The sequence below is a fragment of the Eptatretus burgeri genome, chromosome 2 (assembly GCF_056783735.1).
Source record: "Eptatretus burgeri isolate ZD-2024b chromosome 2, Ebu_testis_v1, whole genome shotgun sequence".
Classification (NCBI taxonomy): Eukaryota; Metazoa; Chordata; class Myxini; order Myxiniformes; family Myxinidae; genus Eptatretus; species Eptatretus burgeri.
In genome coordinates, this window is record NC_140962.1 from 23,293,463 (window position 1) to 23,320,165 (window position 26,703).

A 26,703-nucleotide genomic window follows, 5' to 3' on the forward strand; every position below is an offset into this window, starting at 1 on the left:
CCGCATGATATGTGGCATTTTGGTGTTTGCGGTTTCCTGCATCATCCCGGCGTAGAATTGTTGTTGTTGTAGTAGTAGTAGCAGCAGTAGTAGTAGTAGTAGTAGTAGTAGTAGTAGTAGTAGTAGTAGTAGTAGTAGTAGTAGTAGTGGCAGTAGTAGTACAAAGTAGTAGTTGTTCTATGACCCTCTGTCCTATCAAATCCCATATCAAAATTGTGTTCTCCATGATTCAACAATATAATATAAATATTTCAACAATATCAGTGAAAGATTACGATGAACCACTCCAAAGTTGCTCCCTGAGCAAGATAGCATTTGCTATATTATGTTGCAACATTTGCTAACTTCACGATTATTCATCTGCTTAACTAAATCTGCGCACATGAACTCGAAGCTGGGTACAAGCTTTCGTTGTTCTTTTTCATTGAACTGGAATGGATAGAAATTACCAAGTATCCTCCTTAAGTGTCTCCCTGGAAATATAGTGGCAGAAGAAAAAGTAGATAGGTTGAATAAACAGCATTATATGGGTACCGAGAAGCATTGGACCGGTAGGTAGTTTGAGTATGGATGGGTGATTGTGTAAATGTGTACAGTGAATGTGATGTCAATCAGAGTGTCTTTTCAAAAAGTAAATCTGCTGCCAGTGTTTATTCATTCCTCATCTGACAATACTATCACCCCAAAAAATAGAAACATAATTTTAAAAAGGAAGAAAAAAACTCCCAAAACAATCACCCCATTGTTGGTGATGATGTACCTGTCCCTTGTTATCCTCCCCCCCTCCCCCAAGTTAACGAGATTAACTGATGGATTGAATTATCGTGGTGTTGATCGAGCACAGGCATGATGGGCCAAATGCCCCCCTGTACATCATTGTATCATCCTATAGTGGATTATATAGTGGCATTTAATGTAGAAAATTAACAGTGAAGGTTGAAATTGTGTTGAGAAAAAACCCCCCATTGTTTGGAAGTTTATCATACGCTTTCTCAAACACCTCGACGATCATATCGAAACACCCAGACATGGCATATGCAAAGCTTTAAGTCAATTTGTGGTGGAGGGAAGATCCTTTTTATTTGAGAAATTGAATCTAATTGAGAACCAAGTGCAAAATGTATTTGTGATTTATAGGGAAGAGAGAAACGCGTTTCAAATTGGAAAATTAAATTGTTACGCTCATCCATTGGAAAGACGTTCATCAGTGAGATCCAATTTAAAACTACTTCCTACCTGTGGTGACGACAGTAGAAATGGGAAGGCTTTCTTTCTTGTCCTTGAGGCCTGAGACACTGATTTTGTACTCCACACCAGGGCTCAAACTGTCCAAAGTGAGGGATGTTCTCCTTGGTCCTACCACTGTGTCCTCCTTTATTCCTTGTTGCCCATCAATGGGTACTCCACGTATCCTGTACCCAGTCATCCCTGCAGGCCAACATTGCACATCAGAGTGGACAGATACAGATTTCCACAACAGTTTAGCTTTCTTCATTTTTAGTGCATCGTTCAGTCACAAACTGTTTTATGGCAGAGTGATTTCACGAGAAGCAAATGTCCGTGTGATTTCATATGCCAGCCAGTGAAAGTTAAACCACTGTCTGGAAAAAGCTTGCCGCCATTTGAGACACGAGTGAAGTAACTTGTATAAACCGATATCCTGTTGGTATTGTGCTTAAAATTATTTAAAAACTTATTTTGTTGTTAAACTTACTGACATTGTAATGTGAATTATGCAAATGATTAGAAAATTCAGAGCAGCCAAATAAATATTTAAAACTGACATGAATACTTTTTTTTAATACATGGTCTCGGCTCGTGGAACAGCTAGGACACAACATAACAAAGGGAACAGCAGGAGAAAGGGGGAAATGCCAACAGCAGGGTGGAGGGAGAAGGTAGACGGAGATGACCAAACAAGCGATGCAAGTAAAGATGAAGGTTTGGGGAGAACGCAAGGGGTGGACAAGATGGATACATCAACAAAATTTTGGGAGGGGTGGGGGGTGGTTTAACAAGTGGAAAAAAGATCATGGCATTGGATGGGGGATGAACTGAGATGGTGGTGAACAGCTGTCTTGAAGACCAGGAGGGAAGAATGGGATCAAAGGGAGTGTGGAAGGCGGTTCCACAGGCGGGGAAAGAGGGGAATAAATGAGTGGAGGTGAGCAGTGATTTTAGATTTAGGTAGTTTCACGAGAAGGAGGTTGCTGGTGGACCGCATGCATCTTGAAGACACCTGGGGGGAAAGAGCACGGAGAGCGCAGAGGGTGCAAGACCAGAAATGAGGCAGAAGACAGAGAGACCACGGACCAGTCGGCGTGGTGAAGTGATCGGTCCATAGCCGCAGCTTCATCGCAAAAGATTCCAATAGTCCTGGCAGCACTCAATCAAGCTGCGAATGAAAGATTTGCAGGTGGATAGAAGCTCAGGTGTGCCAAGGAAGGACTTTGCACGATGGAGGAGACCCATTAGCCATCTGACTTTGGAGGCCAACTTTGAAATGTAGCTTGCCCAAGAGAGATCATGACTGAGATTGAGACCCAAGAGACTGAATCTCTTTGAGACTGTTGTTGTGAAAAGTAGGTGGGAGGTTTACGGAATGGTCTTTTCGAAGAGAGAGTGAGTGTGTGGGATTTCTCAGGGTTAAAAGACATATTCCAAGTGTTTGATCAGTTTATGATTCTTTTTTATCAAGGTCTGAGGAGAGGGAAGAGGCTGCGACCTGGCTGTCAGAAGGATGAGGGATGTCACGGCAGAGAGTGGAGTCATCAGCAAATAGATAAAGAGGATTTTACAGAGTCAGTGAGATCATTAATGAATAGTAGGGATAGGTTCGGGCCTGGAACACTGCCTTGGGGTACTCCAGCCTTGACAGGGAGAGAAGAAAGGGTTCTGTTGAGAGGCACACATTGGCTACGAGAGTGGAAGTCAGTGATCCAAGAATGGAGTTTGCCTTGAATTCCGAAGGCAGACAGTTTGGAGAGCAAGGCAGGATGCCAGACTGTAACAAAAGCTTGAGATATTTCCAAAGAGATGGCCCTGATCTCATGTCTGATATCGTGGGCCTCCATTTATTGTGAGGAGAGTAGAAGCAGCATGTGCAAGGTGGAGTGACCATGTCTGAATCTGAATTGATGATCTCAGATGAGGCTGTTGGAGAAAAGGAATGATGTTATGTCAACTCTGATGATGGATTCCATGACCTCGCTGATGATTGGAAGTACAGTAAGCTAATTGGGCTGTGGTGAAGGAGCTCCGTTTTTGCACTTTTTATGTCATGCTGTGATGTTGGCTGATTTCCAAGCAGATGAAAGATGACCTACGGTAAACGACAGGGTGAAAAGGGCAGAGAGAGAGGAAGTGTAAGAGCAGCAGAGCAGGTTTTTAGGACACGTGAGCTGATGCCATCCAGTTCGAGGGTTGCCAGAAACTTTTCCACCTTCTCAGGTGCAAAAAGATACAGAAATGTGTGCGTGGGGTGTGGGGGAATGTTTGAGTGTGTGGGGGTACAGGAGAAGGTTTTTGTATGTGGGGTGCAGGGAAAAGAATGGGGAGATGGGGGGTGGGGGGAGGGTGTGTGTGGGATGTGGGGGGACGTTTTAGAGGGTGAGGTGAGGATAAAGTGTTTAGGGGTGGGGTGAAGGGAAAGCATTGAGAGGTTGGGGTGAGGAAGGATGCAGAAAACGGGGACATGAAGTTTTGAGGGGGTGTGGTGGGGTGGGGTGGTTGCTTTTCCAGATTCCATATTCCCAACTTAGACAGACGGAGATAAAGATCATGGGATGGGATATTTGAAGGGTAGTTAAACACACAGAGAAATGCTTTACTGAATGAGCGGGGGGTGAGGGAGGTGGGAGCGAGAGTTTTGGACGAGGTGCAGAGCAGACGAAAGCCTCAGAAAAAATAATGCTTTTTAAGAAGAAGAGACATGTATCGTGGTAATGAAGCAGAACGTGTGCAGCATTTGTGAAGGAGAAACAAGGGTTGAAATGCATTCTTAAAATGATTTACATTTTTTTTTTAAAAAGAAGAAGCTTTTATATTAAATGTAGATTCAGTTTCAATAATTGACAGGGAAAAGGGGGGGGGGAGAATCGAAATTAAGAGAAACAAGAAAGTCTCTTCACATATTACCTGGAATTTCGACTCTTTGCCATGATATAGTCACTTCTCCTGTCTCTGATCTGTCCACCTGCAAGTCCTTTGGCATGAATACTGTGGATGAAATGGTAAAATAAGTTCACAAGAAAAGAGAGGATCCTCTCTTTATTGCAGTTCAACTCCCTTTTCTGTTGATGAATGCAAACTTTCAACTCCCCAACCTACGTTTAATTCTATACCTGCAATGTTTTGCTCAATCTCTTCCTTATTACCCCCGCTGAAGGAGAGGGTATTGCATTAGGGTCTGTTTGCTTGTTCGTTCGTCTGTCTGTCGGTCTATGTCTGTTTGTCCACACAGAACTTTAGTGCTTTTTTCCGCAATTGCTTATCAGATTGAGACGGAATTTTCACAATGAGAGCGACTACTCATGTAGAATGTTTTAATGATAATTATGATGTCATAGGTCACGTGGTATGGCAATCATGTTGAAAAAAACTTTGGACCTCTGCATCTCTGAAACCGCACCAAGGGAAAAATTGAAACTTGGCACATGACAAGTACTCCCAATGGGGAATGAGTGTTTTTTTTATGATGTCAAACTTGCATATGTAGAATGCTACAACTGATGAGTATGAATACTTTTGAGGGTCATTTAGGGATAAAATGGTCCACAGAAAAAAAAATTGATCACATCATCAGTCACGTGATTCGGCAGCCATATTGTTTTTTTTTTGTTTTTTTTTAAACCTTCAAAAATCTTCTCTGAAATGGCTAAACAGATCGAGGCAAAACTTTACACATATGACCGCCTAACCATGAGGAACAAAAGGTTCACACATATGACATCATAGGTCACATGGTTTGGCAGACATATTGGATTTACCCCAAGACCTATAAAAATCATCTCCAGAAAGGCTGGACAGATTGAGGGGAAACCACAAAAATGTTCCCCAAGCCTTGGGGATACCAGGGTATTCACGAATAATTGATGTCACATGGTCTGGCAGCCATATTGGATGAAGCGAAAACCTTAAAAAACTTATTTCTCTTGAACCTCTTAATCAATTGATGTGAAACTCCACAATATGGTCTCGTAGTGATGGCGAATATTTGTATTAAATTTTAACCTGATTGGACACATGGTCTGACGGCCAGAATTTTTTCTTTTTTTGATCTGCATTCTTATTAAATTTTATTTTTATTTTTGAATAAGGCTCACTTGGCTGTGCTTGGATGGGTTTGAGGGTAGAGGAGTAGCAGCTGTAATGCGAATCCTATCCAGGTTCCTCCTGATGACTTCATCTCTGCTTTTTGCTTGTTTGGGTTCCTTCTGAATACTCCAACGCAGGAGTGTACCTATTTGGTCTTCCATTTGATTTGAATTGAATTTATTTTAATCCCATTCTAAATTCAATTGAATAATAATAAACAGCATGGGCAGCGTCAGGTGTCCGATCAAAGCAGGGATTGCATCAAAGAGGGACGTCTTGGTACCCGGTCATCACTGCCAGCAGTTATAAAGTGGCAGTTCTAGTTATGTCTCTTATTAATGATGTAACACACCAGTACACAAACATCACACAAAACGACAGAAACACTTCACAAAACAAGTCCTAGCGAGGGTCTGCAATCTCCAATTGCTATTTTTCGTGTTTTATAAAGTCATTGTTAGCAAATGCAGATTTGGACCATTATAATCATTTGTTTTTTGATTATAAGTTTGATTATAAGAATTTATCCCACTTGTTGCATCATCACCGAGGCTTGGCAGTGTGGATGATGCAGTGTTGCTGCATATTAAGGCAGGAATATATAATTTGGTCAGGGTGGTGGCGATTACTCACCCACTCTTCACAACTAATGGTAAAGACATCCACCAACGAATAATAGCAGAAGCGACACCCGAGTTAACGTCCATCCGTTGGACAGAGCACTTTGTGATGCAACACCATGCCTGTGAAGCACCAGTTCAACGGTGTACAGTCGGGTCATGAATAGAACACAATCTAGACAACTCAAAGACAAGTGCACATACCTCTGATCTATCCTGTCGAACCTTTTCATCCTGCAAATTAATCTATTATTTGTCATTTACATGATTTACAAGTTTGTATTTCTTACTGGGGTTGATTATAGTGTCATCAAATGGTCCATCTTTGTCATCTTTCACAGCCGAGACAATGATCCTGTACTCCACACCAGGGGTGAGTTTGTTTAAGTCTACAGATGTCTGTTCTGGTCCCACTACAATATTCTCAGTTTCACCATTCTGGCCCGGCAAAGGCACTCCTCGTATTCTGTACCCAGTAACACCTGCGCCAAACAAAAAAAAAAACATACATCAAGGAATCACAAATGAAAAATTAGACAATGTAATGATTGAAAGAGTTCTAACAACCTTTACCTCTCTGAATTTCTTTGCATTTACCTTGTAACTTTCATCAGAATCTACTTACGTATGCAACCACTTAAAAAAAAAAAACATTTTTAACTAACACTGCAATGGAAGTGTGACAAATAATTCAATAAAGTGCAAATATAATTCAATGAAATGCACAAAATCCCAACAAAAAAACCCCTAAAGATAGTAAGTAAATCAATGAACTTTTGAAAAAGACAGAAAACATAGAAATCTTTTCTTACCAGGTGACACAATTCTCTGCCAAGTTATTGTGACTTTCCCTGAGAGAGCGCTGGAGTCGACCTCCAGAATCTTGGGTGCACTCAACACTGCTTACAGCACAGTATAAATTACAAGCATCCAGTAAACCAGTAAACAACGACTTTCAGTCTGAGTTTAAGAAAACATCCAGTTGAATACATCGATATAATATATTGCATTGTATAACTGTATAACTATAACTGTATACAATATATTGTATAACTGAATTGGGAATTGATTTTTTAAATAATTTTTTTCGTTGCCCGATTTGAACGAAACTTGATACTGCACACAATGAAACTTGATACCGCCGGAGAATGATGAGTAATGTGGGCTGAAAAACTTTGCGCTATCGTGTACCGTTTTGGCTGTATTGCAGGAACATGCATGCATACATATAAGATGAGAGAGAGTTTCAGTAATATATAGATAGATTATTTAATGATTATTATTTATTTATTCGCCAGGCAACTAAGGTGCCCCAGAAATGTTGTGCACTGGAGAATTTGTTATTTATTTATTTGACATGTGGGCAATGTACTTTGAATGTACCTCTACTTGTTTATTATTATTATTAATACCCGCTATGTTCCACAGTTGTATTTATCCAAGGACTACAATCCCTGCCCCTCCTCTTCCCTACATCCATAAGCCTTACATTGTTGCTAGAAAATAGAAGTATACGAGCTGTGCCTATCTGTCACTTCGCTGATGGGTTTAATCAAGAGAGCATGTTGCACTTCACAAATACATTGCATATCTATCTGTGAGTCTCAATCAGGAAGAAAAATGAAGTGAAACCCCCGAAGTAGTCGTGGTGGTAGTAGTAGCAGTAGTAGTAGTAGTAGTAGTGGCAGTAGTCATAGTAGTCGTTGTCCTCATGGCTGTGGTTGCGATTTGTTTGCTACTTCGTGAGCTATTATATATTTTTACACGCTTCAATAAGTATAACTATATACCAGCATACAAGACCTGTCAGTGAGGTGTGCTCCTTTCATGTTAGTCACACTTTATTCGAAAGGGTTTCTGCTGTCATAGAATAATAAAAATGGTACCGGCTACCTGAAGTTGCAAATCCCACTTCTTCTTCCTGGAAAGGCAGGCTATTAAAACATGCATGTTTACAATTAAACGGACACAAATTTTTGGTCCAAGTAAATTGATTATATTATCTTCTGAACGGTACCTTTAATATTATTATTCAACGACAGCAGAAAACCTTTAGAATAAATCATGATGCAATTGCACACATATACACATACATGCTTCTTTCAGTAATGTAGGTCACTCCACCCTGTATATGCTGCTTCTGCTTTCCCAACAATGGATGGAGATCCTCAATGCCACACAAGAGATCAGAGCCATTTTCCCAGACATATCACATGCTTTTGATATGGTTTGACACCCTACCATTCTCACCAAACTCTCTTCCCATGGTATCCAAAGCCATCTCCACTCATGGCTCACAGACTTCCTCTAATGTCGCAGCCAACGTGTGGCCCTTAATTGAGTTCTCTCATCCCCTCTTCCTGTCCAGGCTGGAGTTCATCAAAGCAGCTTTCTGGGCCCTGTTGATTTTCTGGTTTTCATCAATGATCTCTCCAACTCTCGGGAGAATCCTCTTTATCTCTTTGCTGATGACTCCACCCTCTGCCGTACCATCTGTCATCCCTCAGATTGACAAGCAGCAGCTTCTTCCCTCTCTGCAGATCTGGATAAAATCACAAACTGGTCCAACACGTGGAACATGTCTTTCAATCCTGAGAAATCTCACACTCTCATTATGTTTCTCCCAAAGGACCATCTGGAAACATCCCCATTTACTTTCTCAACAATCCTCTTGAAGGAGTTCTTTCATTCAAGCTTTTGGATCTCACTATCTACCATGATCGTTCCTGGGAAAGCCACATTTCCAAGCTGGCCTCCAAAGCCAGTTGCTGACTGGGCATCCTCCGTTGTGCAAAGCCTTCCTTGGCACACCTGAGCTCCTAACCACATACAAAGCTTTTGTCCACAGCCTTATGGAGTACTGCTCTCTCCTCTAGGCTGGTGCTCCTGCCTCACACCTTTCTCGGCTTCTCGCTGTGGAAACCAAGGCATTGATGATGATTGGTATCTCCCGCGATAAAGCCGAGTCTGTGGGTCACTCACTCTCTCACCACAGGCAGGTTGGTGGTCTTGCTGTCTTCTATCATCTCCCCTCCAGCCTCCCCCCACCCATCCTCACTCTGTCTGTGATCTGTTACCCTTATATTTCCGCAGGGCGCTCAAGGTCCGCCAGAAACCCCACACACTCCTCAATCCCACTCTTCCTTCCAGGTCCTCAAAACAGGTGTTTACTACCATCTCCCATCCAAAACCATGATCTTTTCTACCCACATTAATCCACTCCAAACCCACCTCATTCAAATTCCCTGCTTTCATTCCTGAAAGTTCATGTCATGTCCATCTTGTTTACCCTGTGTACACTGCTCCATCCCTCTCCCTTCCTCAGATCTCCTAATGTCTCTGTTCCTCACTGTTTTGTGCTTCCCTCCCCCACCTCTCTTGTCTCATCCTGCCTTTGTTAAATGTTCTGTCTGTTAGGTCTTATATGAGCCTCGACATTGTATACAAAAAAAAATGCAAGTTCAATGTTAATCACAAGGGTAATCTACATTATGTGTTACAGCTGAGAGCAATATTTCAGATGTCATGGCTGGATTATGCAGGTGGCACAGAAATACAAGTGGAAGTGAGGTTTTCAAACACCGATTGTTATAAATGTTCAAATGTGTGAAAGCAACACTACAAAACCATCCATTGTATCTATTTATCAAGATTCAATTAAAATGTGATTTGTTGGTTGCATCATTACAGCTGCTGTAGTTCCGTGTTGATTATGCAATGATGCTATAATTTGGCCAAGGTACGGGCACACAATGGCCTACTTCTGGTGTGTGAAAGCAGACGACAGCAGATGGCACTATTAACGGATATTAAACTTGCTCAGCTATTTCTTCTGAGAATGAAATAGTTTTAAAGTTATTTGAAATATATTTGAGCCACTTTCATAAAAAGAGGCACCCCTTTAGAGATTGGGTTTGTGGGTAATGATGACACTTGGGGAAATGTAAACAAACAGTAAAGTGGGACAACATGGCAGGTTTGAAAGTTTTATGCAACAAGCTTCTCACGTTTCATAAGTTTATTTTTAAGCTTAAATTTTCTTTTCACCCTCAAGCGAGGCCATATATTTATTAGACACAAAATATTTAAGAGTTTCAACCCCCCTCACCCCCACTCTCCTTGCTCTCTCTCCAGCTTCCCACCACTCAGCTGCTCCACAGATAGCACTTATCACCCCTTCACTTAATCTGATGTTTTTCCAAACTTTTCCACTTATGTTCACACCACACCCACACTTTCAAAACCTACTTTGCAACTCCCATCATTCTTCTTTTCTCAATTTCTATTTTTTTCCATTTTACACCCTCCACACATATGTAATACATAGATGGTTAACACGAATGTTTGATAGCACCATATATAACCATGCATGGAGAAACAATTGTTTCTTTTTTTAAATGAAGTGCATTCACTGTACTTGTTGTTGCAGTTGTAGTGGCTGAAGGCCCCTCCGTTTTGCCCTTGATGGCTGAGACAGTGATTCTATACTCGATGCCAGGTGTGAACTTGTCCACAAGGAGTGATGTTTCCAATGGTCCCACCACCTGGTCGACCGTTTGTCCTCCTTGGCCGGGCAATGGTAGTCCTTGCACGCGATAACCTGTCACACCTATTCAGAGCAACGGCAGTGTTAATACAATTTTACAAATGCACTGCAATGTGGAGTATCTTTATGTTGATTAATGCAAACTTCTGTGATTAAATCTTGAAAAGATTAATTATTTAGAACCTTCAAGAGCACCTGTGAATGCGAGAATATATAGTGCTTGAGGTAAGATAATAGACTGCACTTTTCCTGTTTTAATGCCATTTATGTAAAAAAAAAAAATGCACCTGGAAAACCAACTCTTTGCCAAGTAATGGTAACTTCTGGGGAACTTGTATCTACTTCAAGGTCTGTTGGTGGCTGCAGACCTATGAGACAGTGAAGGTACATTATGAGCAATTATCTCAACACAAACTTCAGTACAGAACTTAACTTGATTCAATACCTCCATGCTAAACATTTCTTTAATACATTAACTTGTCCAGCATATCATTTACAACTACTCCTACTGCTACTACAAACAACAACTTTAACAGGCCACTTATTCACACCTTGTTGCAGAGTCAGATGGGGAGCATTTTTGGACCAAACCTTTCAGGAATCGGCTGGCTCAGTCTGACATTCGACTAAGTAGGTGATGTTATGATGATGATATGCAAGGTGGTCATATTTGAGCCATAGTTGAATAATCAATAGCCAATAGTTGTATATTAATCAGTTGTCGGGATTTGAACCTTGCTTTAAAATGTTGCTTTAAATGTATTGTTATGTTTGAGGGGGGGGGGGTATGCATTCAAAGGGTAATTAGGATGTTTAATTAGGTATGCCATGCTGTTCGAGTTTACCAGGATCTCGATGTAATAAGTAGCAATTCAGTGGTGATAAGTTATCTAGTAAATGTTCATTTCTTCAAGGGGGAAATGATAATTGTCACGTAATTAGATAGGGACACGGGATAGGGTAAGTGTGTCTGCGTAAACCCCTTTTAGTAGTCCCTGGAGGCTGGCCGTGACGTCACAGGACAGGGCTGCGGATGGCTCCGCCCCGTGATCGCGATTGGCGGAAGGCGACGGCGGTGGGCCAATAAAACGGGTCGATTGGAAGTGACGAGGACAGGAGGATAAAAAGGTTCTGTTCGGGGTCGAAAAAGAAGAGGAAGAAGATCGGGACAAAAAAGATCGTGTTTTTTTTGGTGTGGAGGCTGTTGCGCGGAGAGCGTGCTTGTTGTTGTGCTGATTCGATTGTGTTCTTCATCATGTCTTGGAGCCTTGCTGAGCCTCGTGCCTCACCTTGGTTGGCTCTGGGGTTCTGCTGACTTGGAGTACGGGGTCGAACGGCGGGCGGACCTGCCTCCCTCTCCTGCTCGCAATTTGGCGCCAGAACTGGTTCCCTGGCAGCTGTGAGCGGACTTGGGCCAGGACCAGGAGGTCGACAGCACCACGGTTTCTCCTGCCCCCCCCCTGACGAGAGCAAGGCCAGCTCGTCCGACGCTGATCCAGGGACAGTTGCGTCCACACCACGGTCCAGCCTGACCACCAGAAATAGCTACGTTTTGTGTGTGTGTGTGTGTGTGTGTGTGTGTGTACTTGGCGCCTTAGAGGGATTGAGAATTGTATATTCATTGGAATTGTCTGTGTTTCCCCACGCCCGATCCCCCACCATCCCGTCGAATCGCCCCGGATCCCTCTTCTTGCCGAGTCTTGTTATTTCTGGTTAATAATAAAAACAAATAAACATCATCAACTCAGTGAAAAGCGACTCGTGCCACCTTCCTCGTCCCGTTTGCGGTAGAGCGATTAGAACCGCCATGTTTGGGTTATAAATAAATAAACCGCCTCCATCGTTTCGGCTCATTCTACGTTGGCGGGACTGTTCAAGTCCCGTGGACGTCACAGTATCATGCTGTTTTCAATATGTCTTTGATAACCCTTTATGGCTCTGCAGCTGCACAACAGCATGTCCTTGGGAGAACTGTGTATGCTGATATCCCACACATTCCTGTTCTTATTCATCACAAGAGTTTCGCCTTTGCTATCAACATGTGTCAGTGTTGGAGGCTTAGAAAGTTATTAGTTTGCAAGATGAACTGTTGGGTTGCGAATCTGAGGATTGACTGATTCAACTTCCTTGAGGGCCCCTAGGGAGCGGGGGGGGGGGGGGGAAGAAGCCCACTGCCGCATTTTTTTCTTTATCCCTTAGCACACACTTTTAGTCCACACCCAGTTCTGCTTTTGTGTGATTATATATACAACTGTTTTTAAGTAAGAATCTCAATGTGGTCCGGGGGCACCTGACTGAAGGGCCTTTGGGCCGCATTCCGCATGCGTAGTGCCATCTTCTGAAATAAATCGTATCGTTAGAGAACCCTCATTCGACTCTGTCATCACTCGGCCGCCGGGTGAAGAGTCATAACAGGTGAGAGCAGGAATTTTTTAAAAAATTTATTCAAGGTGCAGGCGATAGCTCGCCGACTCTTCGTGAAGGACATCATGGCATCTTTAATGTCCATCAGTGCCAGTTTAAGGGTTCCCCAGTTTCACACCCCGCACTCACGCACGCACGCACGCACGCACGCACACACACACACACACACACACACACACACACACACACACACACACACACACACACACACACACACACACACACACACACACACACACACACAATGTTGCCTCATCCTACCTGCAAAACACCAGGATGACAGTTTGTTGGTGGGCGAGATTCAAAACCAGGCTAGATAGCCCCGAGATGAGTGTGCATACCTCTGGCAAGGTGATCCTACCAGCCCACTCTTGTTATCCAAGCTGTGCTGATACCATCAAATTAAATAACAGAAGGAGCATAAATTTCTGACTCATATAAATCTGTCATTGAAGTATTCTGAGCATCTCAATGAAAGACCATCTTCCTTGAAGAGTTTTATGATGAAAACAAACGATTCCGAAAGATACCGTTTCTTTTATAGTCAGGTTCCTTGTGTAATTTCGTTGGAATTTTTTGGAGAGTAGCAAACCTGTAGATTTTTGAGAAGTTTAAAATGTATTTAAAGAAAAAAATGATGTTTCACATTTTTCAACTTTTGGAAAGGTCGTTTTGGGGTGAAAAAGGCTTTTTTTGAAATCCAATTTTAAAAAATCTGAAACAATACAAAATAACCAACTGATGATGGATTACTGTTAAATGGCTAACGATGGATTTTATAAGATAGTAAAATGTTGCATTTTGACTGTCGGTTGCCATGGAAACAGCATTTTTGAATATATATTTTAAAAAAATTATATTTTCCATCGGATGGCCTAAATAATTGTTAAATATAGTGACCATGACTAACTTACACATAAGTATTATGATTTTCAAGTATTGGAACAGTTGGTTTCCATGGAAACGGCCATCTGTGCAATGAAACATTGGTGTGTCTGTTGTTCAATATCAGAAGGTTTCGGCACCTTCGGTTGTAAAATTTTTGATTTTAAGTTTTTGTAGTTTGATGTATTGTAAGTGTGATCTTGTTGGGAGCATAGGTGACGCCACGTCGCGACGCAATGCCATCGCCTCAGGTTACGGTTGCCGGGCGTGGCATGACGTTCTGATGTGGTGCGGCGCGCGTCCAAGCACGTGCAGCACTATGACGTCATTTTCAGTTCGCTTCGTTTATTCTCGATTTATTCATGACAGTTTACTTCGGAGCTTCGTTTCATCATATTCGGTTTTCATCACCTTTCTTCCTTTTTTCGGTAAGTTGTGATCGCCTTTGAGGCGTATGTACCTTTTTGTCATTTTATGTTATTCTGTATGGGGTAGGATTATGGTTTGAATGGCCACGGGGTTGGAGGTTTTAATTGCGTTTCCTGTAAGGCTAGGAGTTGGAAGTCGGGCAGTCGTCATGTTATAGCTATGTGTTTATCCTTTTTCTAGTATTCCGGGTTGATCTTTAAATATGTCCACATGTGCTGGTTCGTGCTTTCATTTATCCTGAAAGAAAGTCACCATCAATGTAATCAGTCACTGACGTATTTTGTTCCATTACATTAACTGCTATATAATAGGATAGGATTAGGTTAGCTTTGTGCCCGGGGGTTGGAATTTCAGAGGGAGTCTATTTGGAGTTTCTATTTAGTTTACTGGCATGTAGTTAGCGCGTATTGTTGATTTCCCACTCATCTCTACTTTTATTTTATTCAGGTAATTTTACGTCTTAGTAGCGGTTTTTATTTTGGATTCTAATAAAGTTCTATCATTGCGACATGTACCTGCATCTTCCGTTTAAATCACATAAGTTTCGGTCAATAAATTAGTCAAAGAAAATAAGGATGTTGTTTTTCTCATCTGTTTGCTTTTTATGGTGATCAATGTTATTTGTGCCCTTGATATGGCCCTAGACAAAGGCACAGCCCGAGTTTTATAGGCTGTATCACGTATGATAGATTTGACATTCATGAGCTGACGATATTCTCACCTGATACGGATGTTCTGGTTCTTGCCATAGCAAACTATCATCTCCTGCCAAGACACACATCTATCCCAATGGCATCAAGCATTGTCAAAATGAAGCCAATCTGGAATGCCCGAGGTGAGGAGAGAGCCCAGGCATTGCCAGCCTTCCACGCATTCACAGGTGCCGATAATACTAGGCGGTTCGCTCGACATGGTAAGGCAAAGTGGTTCCAGTGCTACTTGAAGGCCGATGACGACATGGTAGATGCCTTTGCTATGCTCTGTAAGGATGCTGAACTGTCAGAGGACCTATACACAACTTTAGCAAGATTAGTCTGTTCAGGTTATTGTCCAAGTGGTATCAATATTTCCAGCATCCCTGAACTTCGGTGGCATCTCTTCTGTAAGAACATTGCTGAGAATGACAAGTTACCACCAACTGTCGGTGCTCTGAGGCAGCATATCATGCGGGTACATATCCAGGCATACGTTTGGGGTCAAGCAGCAATTTCTCAGCAAACATTTCTTGATCCATTAAAGAATGGCTTCCACAAGGACACGAGTGGTCAACTCAAACCGACAACAACAGACATTCTCCCTGCACCAAAGGCAATTATCGAGATGATAAGGTGCCAGTGCAAGACAGAATGTTCATCACAGAGATGTCCTGCAGGGCCAAGAATTTAACATGCACTGATCTTTGCATGTGCAGCACTTCGTGTGAGAATGACGAGGACTCAAACATTGAACGGCATGACCACCGTAGTGATGATGACGATGGCAATGATGAGTGACATTGGAGACAGTGATGCCAATTAGCTATAAACTCATATTTGACATTAAGTACATTTCACTGATCACCATATTCATGCGTTACTTGTTTCAAGATTTGAAAGCAATACATTAAATAAACGGTAATTTGACAAAATGATCTCCATTTCCATGGCAATCATTGCTGAAAATACATATATATGTATTCTATCTTAAGAACTGTCCTCTAGTTAACAATTATGCATCATCAGTTGCTTGCTTGTGATTAATTTTGAATTTTCAGAGCTGAAATTAAAAAAAACGGGGTTTTACCCCAAAACGACCGATTTGACCACATTATATGCATTGAAAAAATGTGAAACATGGATTTTCTGTTTTGATATTGTTTAAGCTTTCCAAAAATGATGGGGTTCGCTACTCTCCAAAAAATTCCGACGAACGTCAAATTATGGACACAAGCAACCTGACTATAACGTCCTTAAAAACAGTAAGTTTACTGTTTGGATTTTATTTTTTTAATTTTTATTGACTGCCAGGCACGCAGAGAGTGAAAAATTATCTCACTCCTCTCTGTGCTTGTGTGGTCAGGACAACTTCAGAGCTAAGGTACGGTAAAACGACAGACTTGTCTTCCTATTCATGTTCCGATTCATGTTCAAAATATAACATTCGATATAAATAAGTTGTTCCTTGATCATAAACTGACGATCATAAACTGATAAGACAGACAGATGGACGGACGGACACAAACAAATTGCTTAACTTCCACTTTTTACTCTGTGTGCATATGGTAATTACAATAAATGGGATGTTACAGATGTTATTAATTACCAGGAATTGCATTGGTGGAAGAAGGCAATCCACTGTTCCCATCTGTCACAGCTGAGACGCTGATCCTGTACTCCACACCAGGGGTAAGTCTGTTCAGGGGCAGTGAGGTTTGTTCTGGTCCCACCATCCTGTCTTCCATTTGTCCATGTTGACCAGGCAAGGGCACACCACGAACCCGGTATCCTGTAACCCCTGTGGAATAAGTACAGTGAGACATCTTGAAGACAAAAATAGAAAACACTTACAGGTAGTGTAATTATAATAAACAGACCTTCATTCAGATACCACTTTTGTATGTGTGGAAGCACTACATATTAAATGTTTAAAAGTATCCCTAATAATTTGTTGTTACCATGGAGATGATTTGAGTAACTAGAGCAACATTATGGACAAATTGCAGTATATAAGGAATGCAGATAGTGTAAAAATGATAGAAAACCTGCAGTGACAGGTGAACTTCCAGGACTAACCTGGTGCAGTAACCCTTTGCCATGTCACAGTCAGAGTTCCAGTTTCTTGATCAGTCTCGATGTTCAGGTCTTTGGGTTGAGCTATACCTGCAATGGAACAAACACCAGATGGTGGATATAGTGGTCTCAAGATTTTATCCATCAGGAATAATCTCAAATGAAGGAAAATAAAATAATCTGTAATGACAGAATGTTAAATATTTTCCTTTGTACAATTCTGTTGATAGTAAAACTTGGTGTCATCGAAAGCTGGCCACATTGGAGCGATTTGTCTCTGTAAATCTGGCCTATTTGTCAGAAGGTCAACGGGGTGTCACCCAAGAGTTGTCCCAGGATCGAGTTCATGTTGCTTTGGACATGCCCATGAATAATTTATTTAGCCTGATTATCACCCCATGATCTGTGTGGAATAAGGACATGCTTGACATCATCATCACCAGTGGCAAAGCCAGTGACATAACATCTGTGTTTTTCATGATATCCACTTGGAATTCTTTTTAGGAGAATTTCGTAGAACCTCTTATCTGGACATCCCAATAAATAATAGATGACCCACTATCCGGAAAGAATTATGGGCAAAAAATAAATAAATTAAATGAGGAAACTATGAACTAATTTTATGCTCTCGGAGGTTGTTGGTGGCATTTTTTAAGTCAACACGAGGTTTCAGACAGAGTGTGCTTCAGTGAAAACCCAGATCAATAAATGAACCAGGGATGGAAATACAATACCCCAAATGTGAAAGCAAGACAACTGCCAGTTTTTCTGAACTGCTAAACCAAACCAGGGCAGTCCAAGGTAACTTTACACTCATTTTTTGCTCTCGGGGGATGATGGTGGCATTTTAACAGTCGCTGCCCCCGACCCCTCCTCCTCCGCCACCCCCTCAAGACTTGTATACAAAAAATCTGGGGAAAATTTTACGTTCTATTTGGTTTTTTAAGTGGTTTGTTGAAAGGCTTTGTCATTGAACAAAGCTGATCCAAACTGAGCAGGACTGATTTTGTGGCCAATCCGGTGGTACAACATCATGAGTTGCTCTCCTCAAAGCCAAACATGTTTGCTAAATACGTTAAGTTTATTCATTCAAAATTGCTCTTAAAAATGTTTACAACAGGTTTTAGACACAGAGAATACTTCAATGAAAAACCCCTATCAATAAACTAAGCAGAGACAGAAATACAGCACCCCAAATGCAAAAAATAGGCCTGACTACTGGTTTTTCCCAACTACCTAACGAAACTGGTGAAATAATTCCAGGTTGCAGTCTGATCTAATTTGCGTTTTTGCATCTGTTCTCAAACATATACATTTTTCTCAGTGGCTGCATAGGGCGAATCTAAATACACACAGAATGAGAAGGGGGTGGGGGGAGGGGTTTGATCAACTACAAAAGTGGGATTATATTTATTATCAGGATGCAAATTACTCTCAGATATGTGACACCTCCCAGTTTTTAAATATGACGTTCACAAAAATAACAAGAAAAAGAGCAATCAGAGATTGCAGACCCTCGCCAGGACTTGTTTTGTGTGATGTGTTGTGTGGTGTTTGTGCAGTTTTGTGTGATGTATTTTTTATGGTGTTTGTGGACTGGTGTGTTATGGAATTAATAAGATACATAATTAGAACTGCCACTTTATAAATGCTGGCAGTGATGATGGGTTCAGCCATTTCAGAGATTTTTGAACGTTTCATAATATGGCTGCTGAATTACATAACTGATGACATCATCAAAAAAAAATTGTGGACTATTTTATCCCTAGATTACCCTCAAAAACTTTCATACTGATCAGATGTAGCGTTCTACATTTGCAATTATGACGTCATAATGAAGGCACCTATGACATCATAAAAATTACATATACCCCATGAGTACTTGCCAAGTTTCAATTTTTTCCTTGGTGTGGATTCAGAGATAGAGGTCCAAAGGTTTTCCGTTTTTCCAACATGGCTGTCACACCACGTGATCTATGATGTCATAATTATCATTTAAACATTCTACATGAGTAGTTGCACCAATGGCAAAAATTTCATCTCAATCCGATAACCAATTGTGGAGAAAAAGACGAAAGTTTTGTGTGGACAAACAAAGAAACAAAGAAGAAGAAGACGTCGTGCAGAGCACGATAACTGCAAAATCCATAAAACAAATTTGAACTCAAAAATAATTGCTGGTGAATTAAATGACCAAATGTGCAAATCCTCTTCAAATTTGAAGTCAATCGGATGAAAATTGACAATTTTTAGAAATCCGGCCTATGTTGACCTTTTGGTCCATGTTTACCTCAAAAATAATTATCGAGCTGGTAAATTAATCAATCACTTAACGAATATAATTGGTGGTTGAATTAATTGTCATGAAATATAAATCCTCTTCAAATATCAAGTCAATCGGATGAAAATTGAGGATTTTAGAAATGTCATTAATTGTTGACCTTTGACCTTTGTTGACCTTTTGACCTCAAAAACAATAGGCTTCTTCCTTATGACATACCCTACCATGTGGTAAAGTTTCGTGAAGATCAGTTTAAAATTGTGATCAGTAGGCGACAAACAGACAGACAGACAAACAGAATAACAAAATCGACTGACCAATATACTTGAAAAATCTTCGATTTTGCAAGTAACAAACAGACAAACAAGCAGTCATAGACTGGTACTTAAGAAATCGTCAACTTGACCTCTGACCTTGTCTAATAAAAGCTGTCTCTTGAGAAGGTAGCGACGCAAACCACAAGTTTCTACGATGATTCTGTACCAAACCATCAAAAATCGAATGTTTGACCTTACTGTGACCTTGACCTTTGACCTATTTTGACCAAAATATAATCAGCGTGAGCCACCGCCCTCCTGAATCACGTGGTGTAATTTGACATTGGTAGCTTCTTCCGTTCTATAGCCTACAAACAAACACACACACACACACACACACACACACACACACACACACACACACACACACACACACACACACACACACACACACACACACACACACACACACACACACACACACACACACACACACACACACACACACACACACAACCAGATGACGGAAGTCATCAAAATACTTTCGAAATCTTTAGATTTCGTAAGTAACAAACCCAAATGCAATACCCTCTCCTTCGGAGAGGGTGAAAATAAACAAACAAATTGAACTGTGTTTCACTCTTTCATTCCACGTCCAACATGGTGTCTGCCACTGGCCATTGATCTGGGAAGTCTAAATACACAGAGAATTAGGAGGTTAGTGTTGGAAGATTTAGGGTTAGTAGGATTAGGGTGAGCTGTTATGTTTAGCTATTAGGGTTGTTAGGGTTAGCTATTAGGGTTGTTAGGGTTAGCTATTAGGGTTGTTAGGGTTAGCTATTAGGGTTGTTAGGGTTAGCTATTCGGGTTAGGGTATAACGTAATACAATGATACCCATCAAATAAAAAAAATACATTTTATTTATTTATTTTTTGTGATTACCAAAGGCATCCATTAATCAGCAATATCATTTATCTGGAACACAATTGGTCCCTATTCTGGATATAAGAGGTTCCACTGAAAGTGAATTACTGTTTTTAGATGCAGACAAAAAATGAAGACCTGATTGAAATGAAGGCCTTCATGATAATTTGACCTTGTAACTGTTTGTAATACTGTCAGACCTTGACATTCACGGATTTGCTATTCACGGACCCCACATATTCACGGTTGATAAAATGCGAGCTTGCTTCCACATTCATGGCCCTGTGCTTCGCACATTCACAGGTTTTCATGGGCGCAAAAAAATAAAAATAATAAAACTTCCACGAGTCATGTACATAACATAGTTCTAAAACATATCTTCCACCAGCCACGCATGGAGCAGCTGTATATATGCATATCCATATTTTCCATGACCCGCGTGCATGACCTGCTTCTATATTTGCGGCCCTGTGCTTTGTTTCTTCAAGGTTTTTCACAGGCGCAAAAAACATATCTTCCACAAGCCATGTGCATAACACATTTCTAAAACATATCTTCCACCAGCCACGGCATAAGCGAGCTGTGTGGCATGTTCCACCATTCACAATAAAGACGCTCCACTGTATCTAACAGCTGCTGCGTAAGACATCATCCACCACGAGTCACACAAATAAAATGCTTCACCGAATCTATTGTCAGCTGCTGAAGACGTCATCACCCACAAGAGACACGATTAAAATGCTTCACCACATCAACCACCAGCTGTGTAAAACGTTATTCCCCACAAGTTACACAATTAAATCTATTTAGCAGCTGCATAAAACGTAATCCCCCATGAGTTACACAATTCAAATGCCTCACCACATCACCCACCAGCTGTGTAAGACATTATCCCCCAGGAGTTACACAATTAAAATGTTTCACCGCATCTTCGTGTAGCGGCCTAGACTGAAAAAGGCCTCTATTTTAGGAGATACCCCAACCTGGGTAGAACCAGCAAAAACTGGTGTCATTTTATTCCTCTGGATGTCTAGTTTTCAGAAAATCATGTTGTAGTTAGCAACTGTGTACAACATGCCAAATTAACCCCTTCCTTGCAGACATCCATGTAAAAATATTGGGTCCACTGTAAGGGGTAGAATGAATTGAAATCATTGTTTCTTTGCAACCAGTGGGCCTATAATTACAAATGACCCCTCAAAATATTGATCTTAGTTCTACAAGGCTATGTAGGTGCTGCCATCTTTTTAACCTTTGGAGAACCTTATCTTTATCCAAATCCGTGAGTCAGGTGGAGCGTTTCCGCTTCTCGGAACACTAAGCCTCTTATGAGTTTGTATGGGCGCGTGATTCGGTATCCTCGAGATCTTGATCTTTGCCGACCAAAGACGAGCGCTCTGCCGATTGCAGGTGAATTTTCTGTGTTATCTGTGACTTTTAGGGGAATTCTGTGTTCAAAACCATCATCAGGTCTCTGTGAAGACACATAGCGGGTTGTGGCATGCAATAAGGCCTTCTTCCCTCGTGAATTAGTAACTTTGCATTTCGATTTTGAATCCCGGATCAGCCAACCTCGTCCCTCCAACCAACTTTACCTGTATGGTGTTTACTTTTGGCTGATTTTCATTAGTATGTTCATATGTGCATAATTCATTTGCTTCAAGCTGTATCTTGTAAACTTCGGTCACATAGGACTTGCTTGCCCTCTTTGGGCTCGGGAGTGTTCAACCTCGACTCCAGGTCAGGTGCATGAATGTATGTGTGAGGCCAGGCTGTGCGTCTTTCAGGAAAAGTGATGGACCTCTCCCATGAACCACCCACAAAGAGGAGGTGAAAAAGCAACCTTGACAACTGTGTGATAAGCTGTCAACTCCTCCACTCCAGCTGTCCATTTGTCAAAAGTCCAATGTTGGAAGGTGTGAAAGCTGTTATTCATGCTGCAGAAATAAGTCAAGTCACCATGAGATTGGGAGGAATGCATCTGATTATGGCTTTTCTGGCAAACATTGGAAAGTTGTACGGAGAGGGTGGCCTTCAGAACATCCTAACCTCATCGGACGTGTATTCCTCAGTCACAGCCAACCAGATGCTCCAAGGAAAACAATATGACCGTGGAATTTGTGGTACCCGCCTGGCTCATGAGGCTCTGACACACATGTTCCTCAAATCAGCTGAGGCATTCGCCAGCAAAAACTCTCTGCCATGGCTGACCGATGAAATCAAGCAGAAGAATGAAGTCTTAGAGTAGTCATTTAAGGCGAAGGATGCCAAATCTTGTGCCATCCTCTGCCAGTATTTGGAAGATGTCATTCCACAGTCTGTACTTGAAGCAGTAGCCCTATTTCGGAATGGGGGGGGGGGGAGGGGAGGGAACGTTCAGTCACTTTCACCTACTGGGATAGCTTCCTAGAATCTGGAGACCTATTACAGCGATTGTTACGGGCGGATAGAGGCAAATTTTCTGATGCACATCCAAGCGGTCATGTAAACTGTGCATTATTCTGTACTCCCGGGCGTCAAAACAATGCCAAGTACACGCCGGTGTACATTGCAGAAATGAAGGAACTGGAACAGAAGCAGCCAGTAATGTATCAGCACATGGTGGAGGGCGGATTTGTTCTTCGTAGGTCACAAAATCGACCCTTCAATTCGGTCCCGACAGATCAAGCTCTCGAGCAAAGCATAAACCATGAGGCCAAGAGCCAGGGGGTGTCAGTGGATTCAACCTGCGTAAAAGTGCCCTGCTGAGATGGATGATGACCAGGCACATCACAGGGGAACACGCAGAGGCATAAAGGAACTCTGCCACTCAGCTTGGAAAAAAGAAAGGCTTCATGAAGAGCTTGGAGAGAGCCATCTACAGAGGGACAGAAAATATGTCCAGGCAATGAAAGAATACCTTTCTACTCAGTGCCAAGGCCCCTTCAACCTTGATGAGGTTTCAGAACAACTGATCAACATCACCACAGGCCAGGTAGCTAGTCTGGAAGTTGAGAACTCGTTTAAGGGGATCCCACAAAGGGGGAAAGATATTACCAAGGAATTCATTGGCGAAAGACTCGGAGAGGACCCCACAAAAAAATTCTGGGATCCAATGAAGAAAAAAATGGTGATGACCTTTCTGGACATGAAGAAGGCACTACCAAATGACAAATATAGGAAATTGATCATTGACACAGAGGTACTGTTTTGGCGGCGTTTGGGAGTGGCACAGAGTCGTGATGTTGACTTGAAGTATGTCCTTAGCCATCAACTTGCAACTGTGCCACCAGCCCTCTTCCATGACGACGGAAAGAGGAGGAAGACCAACAAAGTTGACCTATTTCAGAAACTGGAGCCCAATTGTTCAGAGATTCTATCATCACTCCCGCAGATTCCAGATTCAACATCATCCGCCTATGTCATCGATGGAATGGCCATGATCCAATCACAAAATGAAAACCACTTCCGTACATTCAAAGATTTGGCGGATGTTGTGCAAAAACGAACAGTACTGCTGCTGTCAAATCCTTCCCTGGATTTGAGCTCTGTCACCATTGTCTTCGACCGCTATGTTCATCCATCGTCCATCAAAACAGCAGAGAGGTAACGCCGGGGTACCTTTGTTTCAGAATTACCCATGTACCAAGTCCAGGAAAACAGACAGGTCACAAACTATTGCAGGTTTCTGAGAGTGGCTAGCAACAAGGCATGTCTTGCCAATTACATCAGTGAATACATTGTAGATCATGCAGGGGAGTACATCCCACATGATAAATGTATCATTTTGGCAGAGGGATTTACTGATGGAAAACTTGTGAAGGCTGTGACATCAACAGGCGTGACATATTTGGAGAGCTTCCACTCCAACCAAGAGGAAGCAGACACTAGGATAATTCTTCAAGCGTGCAGTCTCTCCTTGGGCAATGGTCGCCTCATTATCTGCCATGATGATACTGATGTCCTGGTCCTTCTTGTGCACTACCAAAGCAGAGGACAGCTAACTGACCAAGTATTCATGTATGCTGGACATTCTAACAAGGAGCGGTACATCGCAGATCATGAAATTGTGGACCAACTTGGTCCGACAGTTTGTGGTAGCCTCCCTGCTGCTCACACCTTGACAGGATATGATACGATGTGTTCAATGAACAGGATTGGCAAGAAGACTGCCTACTCCAAACTTGTCAAAAAGATTGACAGTCTCGCCGATTTGACAACCTTTCATGAGAATGATGGGAACGTTGCACAGGTGTTTGCATTGTTGCTGCACGGAAAGAAGTGAAAAGATGTCCAAACTCGAGATGAGATGCGCTACCTAATGGAAACGACGACGGACAAAGCAGTTTCAATGCTTCTGCCCACAGAAGATGCGTTCAAACAGCATGTCCTACGTGTTAAGTACCAGACTAGGATCTGGTTTAAGTCATATTGCGAACCAGGAGGAAACTCAACCAGTTGGTCATGGCTGGAGTGCTTGTGATGATGGAGGCATCACACCGACCATGTTCTCAAAGCCACCGGCTCCAGTCGAGGTGCGAGACCTCACTCACTTGTATTGCAAAGATAAAGACTGCTCCAATGGAAGGAAGTGTCCTTGTCAGCTTGCTGGACTTGATTGTATTGATGCCTGTTCATGCACAGTGTCAAAATCAAAATAACACACCAGCAGGACAGGATGAAAATGAGATTGACACGTAGACACAGGTGGCAATTTTGGGCACTGTCACAAACCAGGGGTAACATGCCACACTGTATCAATTTTTCCTCTCTCAATGTCAGTTTTGCATCACTGGGGTATGCAGGAAAAGGAATAGAAGTTGGTCTGACACTGATACAATATCTGTTAAGGGTAGGATTTGGGACGATTTGTCCGACGTACCAAAAATCACTAACTTTTCAGTTTTGATGTTTTTTTTTTTAACCCTCCAACCCTTGGATTAGCTCTAAACCCCGTTGAATGTGTTGTCTCGTGTCTATTACACCAAATAAATTAAAATAAATAACTTTGGTTGAATTTAACTTGTATTGGCTCATTTCAATGTTTGTGCCGATAATTGAAAATGGCAATTTTTCATGGATGTCCACAAGGAAGGGGTTAATTTGGCATGTTGTGCACAGTTTCTGGAACTACAACATCATTTTCTGAAAACTAGACATCCAGAGGAATAAATTGATACCAATTTTAGCTGGTTCTCCCTCCGGTTGGGGTCGACCTCATTTTCCTGGGCTGAACCGCATCTTTACTGTTACCAGCTGTGTAAGACGTTATCTATCCCCCACGAGTTACACAATTAAAATGTTTCACCACATCTATTACCAGCTGTGTAAGACGATATACCCCACAAGTTACACAATTAAAATGTTTCACCACATTCATTACCATTTGCTGAAGATGTCATCCACCACGAGTTACACAATTTAAAAAATTGCATGGAAGAGACGCATAAAAACGTTTCACCACATCTACCACGAGCTGTGTAAAAAGTTATCCCTCACCAACATCCCCCACAAACAATGTGTAGATGACACACACCTGGCACAGCTACCCACAATTCTCGCATGACTACTTATGTGCAATGTGTCCTGGGTCCCGATCATTCTTCTCGTCCTGCTGTCTTGACCGATGTTTGGCCTCTTGCTTCGCTCATTGATCAAACATGGCTCCCAAGTGCAAGACCAGTGCCGGAGATGTGTTGACTGCCAAAAGGCAGAAGAAAGTGATAAGCCTGAGCGACAAAGTGGAGCTGCTAGATCGGCTATCGAGAAGACAGATTGTGACCTCTGTGGGCAGACTGTATGGAGTAAACAAATCCATCATTCGCTACATATGGAAGAACGAGAAGGTGATCTGAGAAAGTATTGCAGTGAGCACTATACTGAGCACCAAAGTGGTCACCCAAGTCTAGGATGTCCACATAGAAAGGATGAAGAAGACTCTCAGTGTATGGATGGAGGACAATGCACCGGAGAACATGCCTTTAAGTGGACCTTTCATTCGCGCAAAGGCGATGTGCATGTACGTGCATCTAGCTGGCACGGGTGGTGCTTGCATGAGTGACACAGGTATGAGAGACTCGTCCATTTCAAGCGAGCAGGGGATGGATTCACTGCTTCAAGAAGCACTATGGTCTCCGCAACGTCAAACTGTCAGGTAAGCATTCCTCCGCAGTCCATGAGGCAACTGAAACGTCCTCTGCAATTAACACGCGCAGATCATTGAGGAGAAGCGATACCTGCCAGAGCAGATGTTCAACACTGACGAGACTGGCC

The 26,703-nt window shown here is 42.0% G+C and overlaps 1 protein-coding gene across 5 annotated transcripts in view; it reads right to left on the reverse strand.

Annotated features, from left to right (window-relative positions):
* LOC147031599 (uncharacterized) overlaps positions 1-26,703 on the reverse strand; it is a 595,949-nt gene that overhangs the window by 41,451 nt on the left and 527,795 nt on the right. For all 5 annotated transcript variants that reach the window (XM_085865857.1, XM_085865848.1, XM_085865859.1 and 2 more), the window contains 8 exons: positions 16,992-17,078; positions 16,522-16,713; positions 10,770-10,850; positions 10,354-10,545; positions 6,749-6,835; positions 6,227-6,418; positions 4,138-4,218; positions 1,237-1,428 (listed from right to left, as the gene is read on the reverse strand). In XM_085865857.1, the coding sequence (XP_085721983.1) occupies positions 1,237-1,428; positions 4,138-4,218; positions 6,227-6,418; positions 6,749-6,835; positions 10,354-10,545; positions 10,770-10,850; positions 16,522-16,713; positions 16,992-17,078 (1,104 nt within the window). The remainder of the gene's footprint in view (positions 1-1,236; positions 1,429-4,137; positions 4,219-6,226; positions 6,419-6,748; positions 6,836-10,353; positions 10,546-10,769; positions 10,851-16,521; positions 16,714-16,991; positions 17,079-26,703) is intronic.